The sequence below is a fragment of the Eucyclogobius newberryi genome, unplaced genomic scaffold, assembly GCF_026437365.1.
Source record: "Eucyclogobius newberryi isolate DKJ021-1_F unplaced genomic scaffold, fEucNew1.0.hap1 SCAF_10, whole genome shotgun sequence".
NCBI classification, from domain to species: domain Eukaryota; kingdom Metazoa; phylum Chordata; class Actinopteri; order Gobiiformes; family Gobiidae; genus Eucyclogobius; species Eucyclogobius newberryi.
The window spans coordinates 26,867,011-26,884,121 of NW_027315724.1; the positions used below are offsets into that span (position 1 = coordinate 26,867,011).

Below are 17,111 nucleotides of genomic sequence, written 5' to 3' on the forward strand. Positions count from 1 at the left end.
TCTTCAGTCGGCCGGGACCCTCTGCCCACGCAGCTACACCCCCTAATTAAGGAGAACCACTGGGGACAAAAAAACTCATTGTCTCCACAGGAATTTGTGCCCCTTGCCTCAGAGCCGACCTGTTAACGCCAGGCTCTCTCCCCTCCCACCATTCTTCCTCTTCAGTTTAGACTCAATGAGGATGCAAGTCTTCATGAATCCGCCTGTGTGTTGTTGGCTGGCCTTGTTCAGCTCTGGGCCTTTTCTTCTATTTTGGAGATGCCACAAAACTGCAAATGGAGCATGTTGGGTTTGAATCGGCTCAAATGATAGAGCACAGGGGTACGATGAGGTCATGGTGGTGTCATTGCTAAATATACAAACATTACAGATTGATGGTTTTAGACAAATAAAAAAAAAATGTATGTGCCTTTTTCCAGTGTTGGGTTGTATATTACTTTTTTTCATTACATTTTAAATACAATAATAATGTTTTTTCTTTTCTTTTTTTTTTTAAACCCCTGAAGAAACACTGATACAATAATTCCACCAGTCTTTTAATGTTTACAGGGGCATTATATTTTCATTTTTGCTTTTGTCTTTAATAGTAGATAATTTACATGACTATAAAAAATGTGTATACAATCAAGACCAACTAGAATTTGATGTGAATCACAAAACAAACATTATTTTGTTTTCTATATTCATTATTTATTCATAATTTACACAATAATTTAAACTAAAACATGCATTCTGATACTTAATAGTTAGAGTAATGCAGTTTTGTTTCATAATCCTATGTGAAATTAAGGAACAAGGAACAAAGACATTTTAGCAAACCATACAATTAAATATGTGGGTGTTTTATGTAGACTCATCCCCTACACTGAGATTGGTGAAATAGAAGGTGGCTCTAACTCCCTGCTCTTCATCATACAGTGCCTGACAGGTGAACATGCCTTGTGCGTCGGCCTGTACACCTTCAATCCGCAGAGAGGACGTGTCTTCAGGGACACTGAGCTGTCCCAGGTCGCTGGACGTCGACAGCACTTTGGGCCCGTGGCCGTAGTTGTAGGCCACTGCCGCATTGTTGTTGGTGCCTGGTTTGGTGAATCCCCAGATGAAGATATGCGGAGGAGGAGAGCCACAGTGTAAAGTGACAGAGCCTCCAACTGCCACAGTGAAGTTAGAGCGAATGTACTCCACCTCCTCAGGCTCGAACATCTCAAGACCTGCAATACAACACAAAAAGATATTGTAAGTTATTACTGAAAGCTTTATTCACTTTTCTTTAAAAGGAGAGCAAGAAGATTTTTTTTTTATTTTTCATAGACAAGATCTGTGTCTTATCTGTGTCCCCAGATACGAGGCAAACATGTTCGAATCTTATACTGATTTACTGATATCAACTTCAATGTTTTAATTATAAAAAAATATTGGACATTAATGTAAAAATACAGGCTGCTTATCTTCTGGTTACTTTTGGTTTTAGTGGAAGGTATGGATTTAGCATCAATATAAGGCCCAAAGTCACTGGGATAGGCTCCAGTCACCCGCGACCCCGAAAGGGAACAAGCGGTAGAAAATGGATGGATGGATGGATAATGTCATTAAACTTTAAATAGTTAAAAAGCAAAGTACTACATCCCATTCATGTATGTATGTATTCCAAAAACTGACATTGGATTAAGAAAAGGTCTTATTCTCGACAGAAGACAATATTTAGATACGGCAAAAGTAAAGTTTTTGGTTTGTTTCTCATTATCTCAAGAACGGTGGGGGAAACGTAAGAAAAAAGAGCAACATGCAAAAATGGAGAAGCTCCGATAGGACCTTGTTGTTGTGAGCACTAATACTAATAGCACTAACACTATTCTGTGCTGCCCCGACTTTATATCTTAAAAGTTAAAATGTTCTAAAGTAACTTGAGGACCTCCCAGAAGGTTGGGAATCAGCTCCTGAAGATGAGCACATCATTCTGAACACCCAACTGTTTATTTGCCTCTGGTGTTTTTACGAACTCTATTTTATGACTTTGTCTTTGGCTACGCTCAGCATCTTGACAAAATAATGACAGCCGTTAATAATCAAGAGGAAGTGTGCTGGTCTCAGCTTGTCTGCTCCCCGTTAGCTGCTATTGTTGCGAGCATCAAAAGAGTAACGACAAGTTTACCTTGGAGAGGAAGAGCCACAAGTGAGAAGATGAAGAGAAAGTATGGAATCATGGTTGGTCCTGTTTATAGTCGCATCAAACAGACGTTGTCCAGACAGAAACCCCAAGTCCTCTACCATCTACAGCAGCTGTGTCACAATGTGAGACTGACTAGATAAACTCATCCAAACTACACAGAACTCACATTTAATAATTCATGAATGTTTCCAGCTCACCAGTGTCTGCATTTGGCCTGAGTGGCTCGAGGTGTAGGGTGTCACCATGATGCCATTGCAACATGTATTATTCAATACACTGGCAGAATAGACATGTAAATTGACCTCTTCTCATGTGAAATAAGAATAATTGAATCAAACTCTATAGACTGGGTGACCAGGGAAAATATAGTATTAAGACACATTGTTGGACTGTCATATAGTAATCTGAATATTGAGATATTAATTTTGGTCAATATTGCCCACCCGAAGAATGTAGACAAAGAAGATCCAAGCCAATTCTGCTAGCGTTGGTGCTGCCCCAAGTTAGGAAAGAAGGAAGGAACAAAGTAGCAAAGGAAGCATAGAGCGAAAAAGTTACTAACATCGGGGCAATATGGATGCGGCCCATAAACCTGCTGTGACTTGAGGCGACTCTAGAGTAGTGGGAAGGCTGTAATTAGTATAGGCATCATTTTTTGTGGCCAGATCCTCACTATATTTAGCAGTTGTTGGAGAACAGACATATGTGATAAACATTCAACATAAAACAACATGGGTCCCAAGGACTTTAAAGATGGGGCTTTGAGTTCAAAGTCAGAGAACAACAGACAAAGATAATAAAAGAGGTGCGTAAAGCTACACTTTAGAGGCATTAGCCCTTGGCACACAGTCAAGTCCGGCCAGTTTGATTCACCTGCACAAGTTTAGCAACATAGAGAGATTTGGCACAAACAAGACTTGGAGTGGCTTCAGAAGACATTTGTGCAAGAGGCAAAAGTCAAAAATGCCTTTGGTGCAACAGCTGGGATGCTTAGTCAGGAAGAATTCTGCGATTCAAGAAATGTATAATTCCCAGATGACTAACATCGATCATTAATCTCAATATAAACTGAAGCATATTTGATATCAAGTATTATTTTCCATGTGTGTATAAACTTGCAAAGTTGTGTGATGGCTTTCAGAGAAAGAGCCTGCACCTACAAGGTTCGATATTAATCTAGTTTCAAACGCACGAGTTAACTTGAATTTTCTTTTAGTGCAGCATATGTTGGCTCCGTGCCCACTTTCCTGTCTGCCAATGTAGAATGGAACAATATCAAATAACAAGGCAAAATCAAATGGCTGAATTTTTTTAGGAGAAGTCAGGGAGCTGGGGATTGTCCTATCAGCAATCATCAACAATGTAAGACCAGCCAATGCTATAGTATGAAAACATATACGGTTGTTGAATAGTTAGAGGCACGTGTTTCGTATTCAGTAATGGCAAAGCAAATTCCTGTTTTAGACACAAAGTAGTAGTAATACAGATAATAGTGATCGCTGCATTACTGTATGCTTTCCAGTGCACACATCTCTTACGGACTATCTTATCCCTGTAAAAGCTCACAGGTGCCATGCCTTCATTGAGCAGCTTCGATGGGGTAAACTTAACCTTGGTTTAGTCTTTTTGGCAGCACATAAGAGAAAAGAGATCTGGGCAACACATTACACTGCAGCCTCCACATGTGTCACCCACTCCCACAGCGCCCCATCCACCAACCAACTTTATGTGATCGCAACACTTGACAAAACAGGTGGGTTCTCCGAGCAAGGCATAAGATTAAAAACGTCATTAGTGCTGGCATGGTTGAGGGTGAAGCTAACCTCTCATTTGCCGTGGGACCACCTGTATAGGGATGTGTGGCTTAAGCTAAACAACAGATGATTCAGCCGCTGGATGAGAAAACAGTATTTGTTGGCGCACACTTCGAGGATGTGTGTTTCCACTTATCTCCGAACTCTCAAAGTGATGGGGGAAAAGCATTTGCCCCACCAAGTTTTTTTTTGTGATCTAATTTTTATTAGATTTTTCATTTTACCATTATCGTGTAAAAAACATCATTGTGTCAATAATACCAATGGTCTCTCTTCCCCTCACACTACCTCCCTCAGAAAACAAAGACAAATGATCCATTCGTTATATATATATTTTATATATAAATTATATATATATATATATATATATATATATATAGTAGAAAAAGCTTCAGTTGTAGTCATCTGGACTCAGTTAGAAAAAATAGACGTTTCGACTCTCATCCAAGAGTCATTGTCAATAAAAAAATTTAGGTCGAGAATTCTGATATTTATACTATTCTGTGGTAAGTCCAACCCATTGGGAGGAGCCTTCCTGAAGAGGAAAGAGTTGTTTGTTACAACAGAAACTTACCCTCTTGGTATCTACCGAGCCTATTCAACCCTTTAATGGGCTATTAGCCTTTCTTGATTGTTCCATGAAACCTACACACACGGACCAGTATCTGCTCTTTGGTTCCAACCACCCACTACAGCACAAGCTGGGTGTGATCAGAACCTTACAACACAGAGCTCAAGGTGTGCCCACCAGCTCAGAGGGCAAGAAGAAAGAGGAAAAACATGTCCGAAATGCCCTCTCAGGCTGTGGTTACCCCGCGTGGGCTCTCAACAGAGTGAAGAGAACCAAGAAGCAGGACAAAAGGGAAACTGAACAGAGAAGGAAGGGTGTTTCTATCCCTTATGTCTCTGGCCGGTCGGAAAAACTGCAGAGAATTTTTAGACAACACGAAGTCCCTGTTTATTTTAAACCAGCAAACACTTTAAGACAAAAACTGGTAAGGACAAGTTGCCGACTCAAAAACAGAGCAATGTAGTTTATTCTATCCAATGCAGTGAAGAAAGCTGTAAAGAACGTTACATAGGTGAGACTAAACAGCCTCTACACAAGAGGCTCTATCAGCACAGAAGAAATACAAGTTCAGGACCACAGAGTGCCGTGCATCTCCATCTTGAAGCCTCTAATCACTCGTTTGAAGACGGTGAGGTGAAGGTTTTAAGCAGGGAGAAAAGATGGTTTGAAAGAGGAGTGAAGGAAGCTATTTTTGTTAAAAAAGAAAAACCTTCTTTAAACAGAAACGGAGGTCTAAGGTTCAATCTTCCTGTAGTCTACAATGGGATCCTGAACCCCTAGAGAGGTAGAGGACCAGTACCAGGACATTTAGATGTTAATCAGGTTCTCAGGGTGGGTGAGCCAGGGTCTCACAAAGACAAAGGGGAGACTAATAGCCCATTAAAGGGTTGAATAGGCTCGGTAGATACCAAGAGGGTAAGTTTCTGTAGTAACAAACAACTCTTTCCTCTTCAGGAAGGCTCCTCCCAATGGGCTGGACTTACCACAGAATAGTATAAATATCGGAGTTCTCGACCTAAATTATTTTATTGACATTTTTTCTAACTGAGTCCAGATGAAACAACTGAAGCTTTTTCTACTATGGAACACGCCTGGACGAATGAGGGATTACACCGACACTTACACCCATGCACACACATACACAAAAAATTTATTTAAAAAAAATAATAATAATATTAATATAGATAACAATAATAAAATAAAGAATATTTAGGGTAATCAAACACTTATAACATTATCCACTGTGGCTAAACCCCACTCCTTCCCCCCAATACCAGGGGTCTCTGCCTAATAGTAGCTTAAGAACAATCATCTTGACCTTCCAGAAGGCGTATACACAGATTTCTGTAAATATTGAGATTAACAATGTCCATAAATGTTGTAATCCAATGGTCAGCATATGAGGAGGTATCCATCATAAAGCCAGCATTTTTTTGGCTGCGGTCAATCCCGATAAGAGGAGGAGCGTCTGTGGTATCTTCAGTTTTAAATGGATGGCATCATTCAGAAGTAACACCGCTGGAGAATATGGCACTGTAAACCCCAGTGCTACCAAGTTTGTTTGTTTATTTCTTTGTTTTATTTGTTATCAGTGGTAGAGGTAGATGTGAAACTCAAGTGAATGTGCCTATGGAAAAAAAAGATTACCGGTAATAATAACATTACTGTACCTAGAAAAATATACTTTAAAAAACCTTCTTGTGTATGCTCTTACTGTGTGATTGGCAAAAAAATAATTGGTCGAGAATATTGGTCGAGAGGAGTAAAGTCTACTGTGTTCTGACATGCTTTATATTTGTACTGCACATAACAAAAAACTAACACATTCAAATTTATTTTGAGCAACAAAGGCAACAGTAGACATGCTTCGCTTCAAAATAATGCCTTCCCTTTTTTTTCAAATTCAAAGAAAAACAAACAAGCAGGACCAGAAAGACCAGAAAGAACACAAGATAAGTAAAGGAAATGAAATGAGACAAAAAAGAAGGATTAAAGCATATCACGTCCAAAATAACAGTTTTTTCCATCGTTTGTTAAATTTGTCTATTTTCAAGTTGAGTCCAGGGGTTACTTTTTCCATTGTGCGTATGTTGGTCACATTTTTTCCATTACCCCAGAGTGTTTTTGCCCACACATATCGGCGGAGAAGTGGTCTTGTAGTACCGCTCAAGTGGACAGGCTACCATATATCACCCAGCCTCTGAATAAAGCTGTTCTATCATCATTTATGTGGCCGACAGGCAGAGCGCGGCTCATAAAATAGAGGTCCAGGCGGTCCATGACCCCCAAGTCCTTGTCTCCCTTCAAGGCTCATACCTGAACACAGCCCATCCAAATGACTGGCCTTGGGATATGGGGCCGCCTGTAGGGCCTCTCCCAAGAGAAAAGTCTCTAAACATTGTTTTACATAAATCTCTGAGCAACTACTCCAGCTATATACAATTCTGCTTTTCCCTGATGTATTCTTGCAGAATTTCCAGCTAGTTATATGCATAAAAAACAATGTTTGTTGGTAGTTACTTTTTATGCTAAAAGTTCCATGGCAGTGGTTTATAAGCACATCAATGTGCCCCCAGTGGTAATCTGGACAGTGGGCAGGGGCATTTGTGGGTCTAGTTGAGGGGCCCTGAGCTGGCATCATGATACAATTGTTATATCTTAAAATTACAAATCCGGCTGAAAGGAGGCATGTATTCATATACATTGGTGTGTAAAGTACATTTTACAGTGCAGGGTCCTGTTTTTTTCTTCTTTTTGAGGGAGAGACATTAGGAACCCCTGGATAAATTAGTCAATATCATATCTGACATAACGTAATAATATAGTGTCTGTAGGTGGTTAAATCGCAGTGATCCAGAGGATTCTATGCAGTCTTATGAAGTCCTGAATGATCTGAGCTGAAGTAGCCAGACGCCCTTTAAGCACCACAGAGGCCTTCAGCAAACAACATGTGGAAAGGCTTTGGCAGCTAATGTAGCATGCAGTATTTATGCACTGAACACGGACTTGACCACTGTCCATCAGGATCTGGGGAGCGGTTATGCCCTGACCAGCCACTACAGGACCAAGCAGCCAGACCTGAACATTTCACACCCCAGAACCCACAAAAGGGGACCCAGACACAACTCTGCCTCCACTGATCAGTGGGCATACATCCTCTTCAGACTTTTATCATGAACTTTTAAATTTAAATAATGGCAAGTTTTGAATTCAGGAGATAAAATCTCAAATGTAGAGCACCCTTTTCTTTTTTGAGTTTACATTATCTTGGCATAAATTGTATGTTTTGTTCTCAGACTAGTTTTTCCAGGCTTGGACCTGGCACAAGAAGCAATCTGATTTGAAGCTGTAATCAAATGTGAAGCTAAATGTAAAAGTAAAGACAGGCCATGACAATTGATTAGACAACTAAAGGGGAGCCAACTAAAGTGGTGTGAAACTGGCAAACGCACTCAAAACCCAAACTGCACTCACAAGACCACAACTACACACGAGGTCATACAAAAACAATGTTTTTACAGAAATGTTCTACAAAACCCTTTCTGCAGAAATATCTGAATAATCTAAATCAAACAAATTGTCAAATAAAACTATAGAATGCAGAAAAGTAATTTTGGCTGAACAACTACAGGGTGACAGCCCTGATATACTGTATAATGTAACATTTGCAGACAACATTTAAACCCATGTTAAGCACATTGTGTCGGGGCAAATACATGAAAGAGTAATAATAAACTTCATTGAAAGAGGGATTGTGTTATTTTAGTTGACTATAGCTTTTAAAATGTGGCTTAGTAATAACTTGTAACTGTGTGTACAAACGTAGACATTCCTGCAAACCCCGGACACCGAACACCTTGGACTTCACAGTTGCACATTCAAGAAGTTACTGGATGTGGTGTCAAACTCAATTACGCCTCTCGTCACACGAATAAATACAAACATTGTTTGAACATAACATTTCCCATTTCACTATGAGAGCCTTTTTCTAAGCTTGGATAAATAAATATAGCACAAAAATAGATAAATATTTGCATGTAATTTACATAATCCTTAAACATTCTTTTGATTAGTTAATGAACCAGACCAAGCACCTGCATAGCAGCGATACATTCGAGCAGTTTACAAATTGATTTAGTCAGATGTTGACTCCCCCCCATTAGTTTCAGGCAGCTCATTCAAAGCCACTGTCACTGAGGCCATGTTGCATGTCAAAAACATTGCTGCATTTAGGGAATTATTATCCAATTTATCCCCAGATGTACGGCAGTCAATAATCACTCGCTCTGAACAGAAGCTCTGTGGCATGACGGCAGCTTGAGAAGTTTCTCAGAGAAAACCGAGAAAGGCTCTGAAGATGATCAAATTGGTAATGAAATTTCCACTGATTGAATTTTCCACATATAATTTAACTCCTTGCTATGGGAAAAACATGCGTTGTCTGATTTACAACTACACCGCTAATTGAAGTGGTGTGACTGTGTATTATGCTGGCTGGCATGATTGTTGTTTCAAGATTATAATGGCATTAATCACAGCATGAAAGGCATTGTGATACAGGTCAAAATTATTATAGCCAAAAATAAAGTTGTCTTAAACATTTTGGGAACTTTGGGAAAGTTCCATAAACCATGACCATATTTCACACTCACATCCAGCTTTCCCTTATAAAGTCTTGAGACTGTTAATGGTGTACTATGTAACTATTCTGGTGGAGGGCCCACGACCTGACTGTTTCCTTGGAGGTGTTATTGCTTGCCTGGAATGTTCCACGGTTTTGTGTAAAACAGGCACATCAATCTTGAATTTATTTAATTAAGTGTGCTTTATTGCTAAAAAAATACTACAGAAACATGCATTCTTACTGTAAGTGGGCTCGACTCTCGACAGATCTGACTTGTAATTGGGCCTGGTAGAGTCACCTGCTTGTCTCCATGGAGATGGAAATGTTTAATGCTATATTTTGGAACATTCGAGTCCTTAGATCCAATGTCAAACCCATATAGATCAGTCATTTTTCTAATTTGTGTGACTATCCTAAACACTTTTACAAACACTTTTTCCACTCTTTCTTGAGTAATTTCTCGACCACTTCCAGTACTTGTTATTTTCACTTGAATAATGCAATTTTGAACTTTACACTCTACTCGCCTCTGAGATGGATAAAACAGGTATTCTACAGTAAAACTTACAGTGGGAGTGGGAATCATGTCCTCCTGCTCACGTGCACTTTTTACAAGGCAGTAAAGTAGATAGTTACTGGTTTGAAATGGTCTTTGCCTGTACAGGAGAGGTCACAGGAGTGCCGTTTCTAAGAAAGGTGACTATAAAAATACTCAATAAATCTGTGCGTTAGAATCAGGGGCTTCAAATTCTTCTTAATTACCGATCTTTAAAAAGAAAAACTCTGCAGCAATATTACTTCAGATACATATTTCATCCTACAGGTTATGGCAAGAGCATTCTCCTCCTTTGCATCTTGGTAAAAACATTAAATTTTTTTCATAAACAAACTTGGGGCCCAGAGTGATTTTTCCATCTGGAAGCAGTAGAGGGCTTGTCTAAAAGATAAAAACGGTATGAATCGCTCCTGGCATCTCCAATGTCCAGGCTGGGATAAATTACACAGACAGGATTGGGAGAGACGAGCAAGGGGAGCGAGGCAAATGTTTCCCTGCTCCATGCTGTGGTCCAGTGTAACCCACAGACACACTTACACATATCAAGTAAACTGGAGTGTGAGATCGTGTGCAGTTCCCAGTGTTCTTATAACAGGGCACACGGCACACAGCTTCCACTACAGCACTTCCAGATGAGGCCCCTTGTTGCCAGTTGTGCTTTTACAAGGACTAATAAAATAAGCTTGTTGTCTCTCTTAGCGCAACCTTAAGTCATTATTGTTGTTTTAGATTACGTGCCGTTTGAAGTTCAGTGTCCGAGTTTGGCTCTGAGATTTCATATGGCCCAACAACACAACATCTGCCTCACAGTCCTGACGAAATGCATTGTGGGATGCTTGCGAGCGGGAAGAGGGATGAGATGGAATGAATATGAATAACACAAAGTAAAAACAGTAGAACCAGGAGGGGAGGCTGGAGAAAGACAAAGGGGTCTAATAGGATCCAGACGGTTGGAGTTGTGGCGGGTTTCAGAGGGGCTGCTGCCACACGGACCACGCACACACTGTTTGTTTGGGAGCTCCGGCCAGACTTTCACAGCTCACAAAAGGTCACTGCAACACCTCCAGTGCCCATAACCTCGTTTAGGGTCAGCGCTGATTCTCAAATAGTGAAGGACCTCACCTCATGTGCCCCCCGTTAAACTTCATGGGCTCCACTGGCTCTGTGTCTCTCATTACAAATACCAATACACACAGTGTTAAGGGTTGTGTAACAGGCCACTGTAAAGACACCTCTGGACCAGTGCCGACAGCAGCTCAGACCGGCTAAGCAAAAATATACAGAAAATTGCAGAATAGGAGCGAAAGGTGGGCTTTTTTGTTAGGATAAAATAAGGTGTTTTCAGATTAAACAGAACAAGTCCTGACAACAAGACATATCACAACAACAATGACATATTTCAAACAGAATCTGACACAGTTAAAGCTGAACTGCCACAACTCATTAGTTCAAGGACATAACAGATCAGCATAAATTGTGTTTACAGTGAAATGGTAATCTTATTTCAATTCTTATGTAAAACAACTGACGGTACAGAAGTTATCAGAACCACCGGACACAACAGTATTGTTTTTATCAAAGCAAAGGTTAATTTCTACTTAACCTGACCAGCAATGAGAGAACTAGAGAACCCCTAAAAATGAAATCATAGAAGTAACTGTACTGCCATCTGCTGTCAGTTTCGCTCCATTGTGTTTTGTTGTTGATAAATGAATAAATAAAATATAAATGAATGAATAAATAAATCATATAAGTATTACTGTCTTTGCAATAATTTTGGGAACGAAAAGTAAAAAGATTTTAAGATTCATATAATTATATGAAGTAGTTGTGATGAAGCAGGTAACTGACAATAAATAAGATGAGAAATAATCCTAATATAATTACCTTATTACCACAATGCCCCAATATTACTTAACCAGTCTGAGATGAAATATAATACAAAACGCATGAGCATTATGGAAATACACTTCTACCAAGACTGCAGCTATTCCAAAATTGTTTTGTGCCTCTATGCCATTGAACGCTGTATCTGACATGGTAAATATTAGGGGTGTTAGGTGTTTTTGGAGCTTGAGTTGTGGAGAGGCAGGAGACTCTGGATTTCTGAGACAGTAGAAGTTTATTTACCATCAGTCCGGACCCGGTGACATAAATACTCAAAACATTGTGCTAGTATTGGCTATTCAAGCCTGACTATGGCTCCACACACAGAGGTTTAGATAGATGCTAAAAGGGCCCGCTGAGACAAGTTGACCAAACAAACTGATAATGAAGGACAAATTCTTCTGGAGATAACTACTTGTCAACAATCCTTGTTTAGACAATGTGCCAACAATTCTACAACAGAAAATAATCCACTAGATTCTACTATGTGATCCCATTCTCCATCAAAATATAAATAATAGAATTTAATCCAATCTTGCCTGATAATTTGGATTACAATCACATTTGACCAGGAGCATAGTAGCATTTATTTTCGCTTTATTATTATTTTTTCAATGCCCTTGTTTCTTACAAAGCATAAAACCAGGCCGCTGTTTTTTCTGCTATAAAACTGTATCAAAATTACTTATTGGCCCAGATATCAATTTAATATGTCCGGATAACACAGTGTCCTTCATCAGGAGAAAATGCTCAGTGAAATAAGCTGTCTCTATTCCCAGTCACGGAGGATACAAAAAAAAGGATAAAATTAGTCACCACAAAAACATTAACTTAATGGTTTTAACCATTTTATATTGTACTAACTCCAAAATCAGACTTGCAAGATTTCCCTGGCAGCACTGCCACAGGATAACATTTAAAAGGTAGGTATGCGCTCTTACTGGTTTAAAAAGTAACTATAAATCACAAGTCCCCAAGTTTCCAGCGCCTAAACCTGTATAAAGGTTTTCTTATACAACATACCAACAGACCACGCCTCATGTGCAAGCTCACAACCTCTTGAATTCCCTCACTGAGCTGCAGAGGCTTTACTAGCACTGACTCATGGTTGGCTGTGGGTTAAAGTAGTAAGGATTTAAACCAGTGAGAGAGTACGTTGTAACATGCCCTGTCATTAAAATTATTGTCATTTTAAGACATCTAACCATCCATTGCAAGACTGGCCTTAAAGCTGCACTAACTTTTATGGGGAGTTCATTACCTGCTTGTATCCATGGATATCTTTCTTGGCCTGGAATGTTTGGTAGTATGGCATTAATCTTCAATGACAGATGTGTTTACTGATAAAAAATGTCTAGAAAAACTTGCATTCTTGGTTCCCGGATGTTGGCTGCTTACCTTGGCGTGTGTTGGGCGTGTGTTGGGTTGCGGTCGAGTCCGTTGGATTTATCTTGGATGCTTACTTCAGGAACATGTCTAAGAAACTAAACAAAAACAGCACCACCGAACCGGGCTTCCCCTGCTACACCTAACAGAGTCCTGTAAATATTTAGGTGTAGTCCTCTATAAAGAACTGTCATCAATCTTAAATAAAACTATACCCATCTCTTCTCTATTATAAAAATGAATGTTTTGCACAGATTTCTCTATCTATCCAAGACTCTCCCCAATTGCCATCCTCAACTGGCTGCGTGATGAATGGAATAAAACAATTTCAAAATGTGAATGGCAAGGCAAAAAAAACAACAACTCATATATGATTCAAACCTCTACAACAATCAAAAGAAAAAGGAGGTTGGGGTTTGCCATGTATGAAAAATGTATTTATTTCAGCTCAAATGAGAGTGTTGCAATGGAAAATTATTGAGAGTAATGTTCCTGTACAGTCATTACTGCGAGATGACAAACGGTTGAGCCATTTGGAAGAAGTTAAGAACCCCTGGATGAAATCTGTGACCTGAAATTCAAGGTCTGGATTACAAAATGTATAAAGGTTTTTTACCAGATTGTAAAAGATAATCAAATGACAAGCTTTGACATACAATCCTTTGGCTTGGATTAACAGGACTTTTATAGGTATTTAGAAATACGGAGTTATTATAACCAAGAAATGAAAAATCCTAAGTAATGACCATTATAACCCTTTGACCAAATTTTTATGAAGGCTTATAAATCCGAACTTTCAAGAGGAATACTATCTAAATCATATCAATGCAATGCAATCTGGACAGCTACTCTACTAAATATATTAAAACAAATGGGAAAGAGAAGGTGGGGAAATGTGTGTGTGAGGGCCACAAAATTACATGTCTGGAGGAAATTTTGCTGGTAAAATATGTCATGTTTTTCCATATAACCATACCAAAGTGACCATTATTCACAACTATTGTTGGAGAAACCGAGGCAAACCACTATCACGGGTTTTGGGACTGTCCTGACGCTCCAAAAATTTGACTGAAATTAAAAATGCACTGCAGACCGGTTTTGCCATTGCCCTCCCACTCAATTTTAGAACCATGTACTTGGGGCTCACAACTTCTGCCACGAACAGAAGAAGAAAGAAATGGATGACACAATTCTCACTGATAATCAAGGACTGGACTCACATAGTAACAGTCGTTAGACAGATGGAAAAGAATGACAATGACTTATTTTAGAAATGTATATATTTGATCTGACTTTGGACCAAACGAGACTTTATTTTAATTTAAATGTGCTGTGTCTTCTTTGAGGTTTAGTTGATGTTTATTTGAATTCTTTGCTCACTGGTTGTTTTTTGTTCTGTGTTCTGTGTTTTATGTTTCATGTTTTGTTTTTTTAATTGAAAACTTGCATTCTAATGCTGTGTTCCAGGCAACTGGGAGGTCACTTATTCCCCACTTGAACATTACGAGTTCCAACCTCAATTCCCTTATGTTTTATTACCCAATTAGTTTAAAAGCCATTTAAAATAGCATTGTTTGACTGCTGCCTCCACCCTTCAGCATGAGAATTGTTATGATGGATGCATTAGATTTGCAAATTGCTTCATTCAGGCTACATGTGCTATAATGGGAGGTCCTTACTAAAATATATATTGAAGAGGATTTCTTCCCTGCAGCAGCAACAGCACTGTACCTAAGGGCAAAACCAATTCACATTCTTATTTTTCTCTTCAAATCCCTGCCAGTTTCCATGACAACATAGTTTCACTTTTTTGTCCTCAGCCTCATTCAATTGCTCAGTTTCTCTACTCCAAGTCCCTCGTTTTTCCTCTTGACCTTACTCAAACCATTTATTTTCTCTCATTACCTCATCCTATTAAACCTATTAACTTTGCCTTTTAATGGCAAAAAATAGTGGACTGAATAAACCATATCTTGAAGTCCATATGACACATTCGATTACACTTTTAAGTAAAACAAAGGGATTATGATCATAGTAAAGATTTTGTTTGACCAAACGCTTTGCCCATTTTTCTCCAAACTGGCAATTTTTGTGAGGTTTCTTGGTTGGACATGGCCAGCAAATATGACATAGGTGGAGGTAGTTCCATAACGGTTACCTAGGAACCAGATTGCAAAAAAGGGCCAAAATCAATCTAAAACCATGCATTTTTTATGGAATGGCACTTTTTTGATGACAGAGGTGGAGGTACTCTGTTGTCTTAGGTGTCAAATTTTCATCACAAACTATAATATATTCACCATAGGCACAATCTCCCCAAACAAGGTTAAGTCTATGGGTTCAACAGGTGTTGAAAAAGTGGCCAACAGTTTAAGAACTCCAATTCAAATGACTAGTAGAAAGATTATACACAGAAACACACAATAGCATGACATTTAAAAAGAAGAAGAAGGAAGTCTCAGTCAGCTCACCATGTTGGAGCATGTCGAGAGCAGAGTTCACATGAGGGCATAATACCCGGACCACCAGAGGGAGCGTTCATCTGCAAAACAGCACAGCCTTAAACATCTGAATATTGTCTATTACGCACCAGTATGATCCGTACATAGTAATAACGTATGCGAACAAATATCGGTGACTGACAGCATTCTTTGCCTGACGAGTGCGTACAAAGACAGTTTCCCATGTTACATTATTATAGCCTAATGATTTTTTTTTTGATTTTTTTTTTTATTTCAAATGCAAAAAGAAACGCAGCTCTTGTAGCATCGGGACATGTCCACACGGGCGGATTGTGCGTGCGCGTCCTGCCCTTCACATCTTGAACAGTGGGAGTCATGAACCGCTGCAAGGTGACGCGTCCTCTCATTTCATGCCAAACTTCGGCATAGAAGACGCGCAGCCTTATTTGTCACCGTACACAGACACCCAACTGCGGCTGTGCTCTTTTTCATCCACCAAACACACACGGATTTAACGATAGACTACCGTGCATCCTGCGGAGTCCGTGACGGAGCAAGAGGTGGCGGTGTCAGCGGCGGCTCCGGGGAACGTGAACTGGCCATCAGTCCTCTCTCTTCACACACACACACACGCGCGCGCGTCGGCCTCTTCACGTCGCACTGCCAAATGGAGGTATGTGGTGGACCCGTCCGCTCTTTACACACGCTGACACTCTCTGAGCACGCGGCGTACGGCGTGCGTCGAGCTCCACACCCGCGAGTAAACCGCCCGTCGTAAGTTTGCGCGCTTGCGGAAAGTCTTGTGCTCCGTGACAAACCCGTGTGAAAGTTCAGATCCCGTTAGCTAGCTGCAGATGTGTGCTACACGGCTCGGCGCGAGGAGCTAGCATGCTACAGTTAGCTTCCCGTCTCCTCCACAGCGCTTCACTGCTGCTGCTGCCGCTGCCGCCGCTGCTGCTGGGTTCACATCAGGGACACGCACCCTCCAAACCACGCGTCGTAATACTCTGCAAGAACTCATGTCAAGCAACTTCAGATATAACTAGATAACGCCCGGGTTTGGGTTGTTATGACAGTCGCGTTCTTTCTTTGCTAATCTGAAAGTGTGTGTCAAGGCAACGTTTGATTGGCTTGATGCTAAATCGCAGCTAACCTGTTCATTAGATATGCAGCAGAAGATGGGGGTGATATGATGGGCACTTTTATTACACGGGCTGGTCCACGTGTTGCTTTTTTACTGAAGCTCTCTCTGATCCAGGTCTGATCGTGTTTTGTGAGAATGGGGTGGTGACATTTCCTGATAGTTATCCAGACATGATCAGCATCCTATGTGTCAAACAAAGTAGAAGATGAAGACGCATAATCTCAGACTGCTGATTGTGGCGTAGTTGTGAGTGAAAACGTTTCATAAATCTTGTCATTTGATCTCATTTGAGTTCTCTCCAAAGTTTACAAACTATTGAAGACGCACTAAAATGTCAGTCCCTTTGTATGTGGGCGTGTGTTTTAGTCTGAACGTCAGGATGTGAGTAATACTTTTTTCCACATTTATATTCTTCTTCAAATGTTTAAGTAGTAGGCCTAAACATTGCAATAGGCCCAAACACTTGGTAATATGGCTCGACTTGACAATTTTTCTTC

The 17,111-nt window shown here is 40.0% G+C and overlaps 2 protein-coding genes across 3 annotated transcripts in view; one reads left to right on the plus strand and one right to left on the minus strand.

Annotated features, from left to right (window-relative positions):
* The window catches only part of ddx6 (DEAD (Asp-Glu-Ala-Asp) box helicase 6), a 48,452-nt gene that overhangs the window by 7,721 nt on the left and 23,620 nt on the right, over positions 1–17,111 (plus strand). The gene's annotated exons all lie outside the window — the stretch shown is intronic.
* LOC140366743 (V-set and immunoglobulin domain-containing protein 10-like 2) lies at positions 626–15,544 on the minus strand. Of its 2 annotated transcripts, none has more exons than XM_072453025.1 (3): positions 15,480–15,544; positions 820–1,211; positions 626–775 (listed from the first exon to the last, which is right to left on the minus strand). In XM_072453025.1, the coding sequence occupies exons 1-2, from the start codon at positions 15,490–15,492 to the stop codon at positions 844–846; spliced, it is 381 nt and encodes a 126-aa protein (XP_072309126.1). In that variant the 5' UTR covers positions 15,493–15,544; the 3' UTR covers positions 626–775; positions 820–843. The 2 variants fall into 2 exon arrangements, with proteins under 2 accessions (XP_072309126.1, XP_072309125.1); XM_072453024.1 differs by lacking the exon at positions 15,480–15,544 and adding an exon at positions 2,153–2,289 and having other exon boundaries at positions 639–775.

Bases quoted from the DNA above. Each gene is read 5' to 3' on its own strand.
- LOC140366743 (XM_072453024.1), bottom strand. From the start codon at position 2,204: ATGATTCCATACTTTCTCTTCATCTTCTCACTTGTGGCTCTTCCTCTC. The intron at 1,212-2,152 runs GTAAACTTGTCG...GTTGTATTGCAG, and splicing joins TGTGGCTCTTCCTCTCCAAG to GTCTTGAGATGTTCGAGCCT.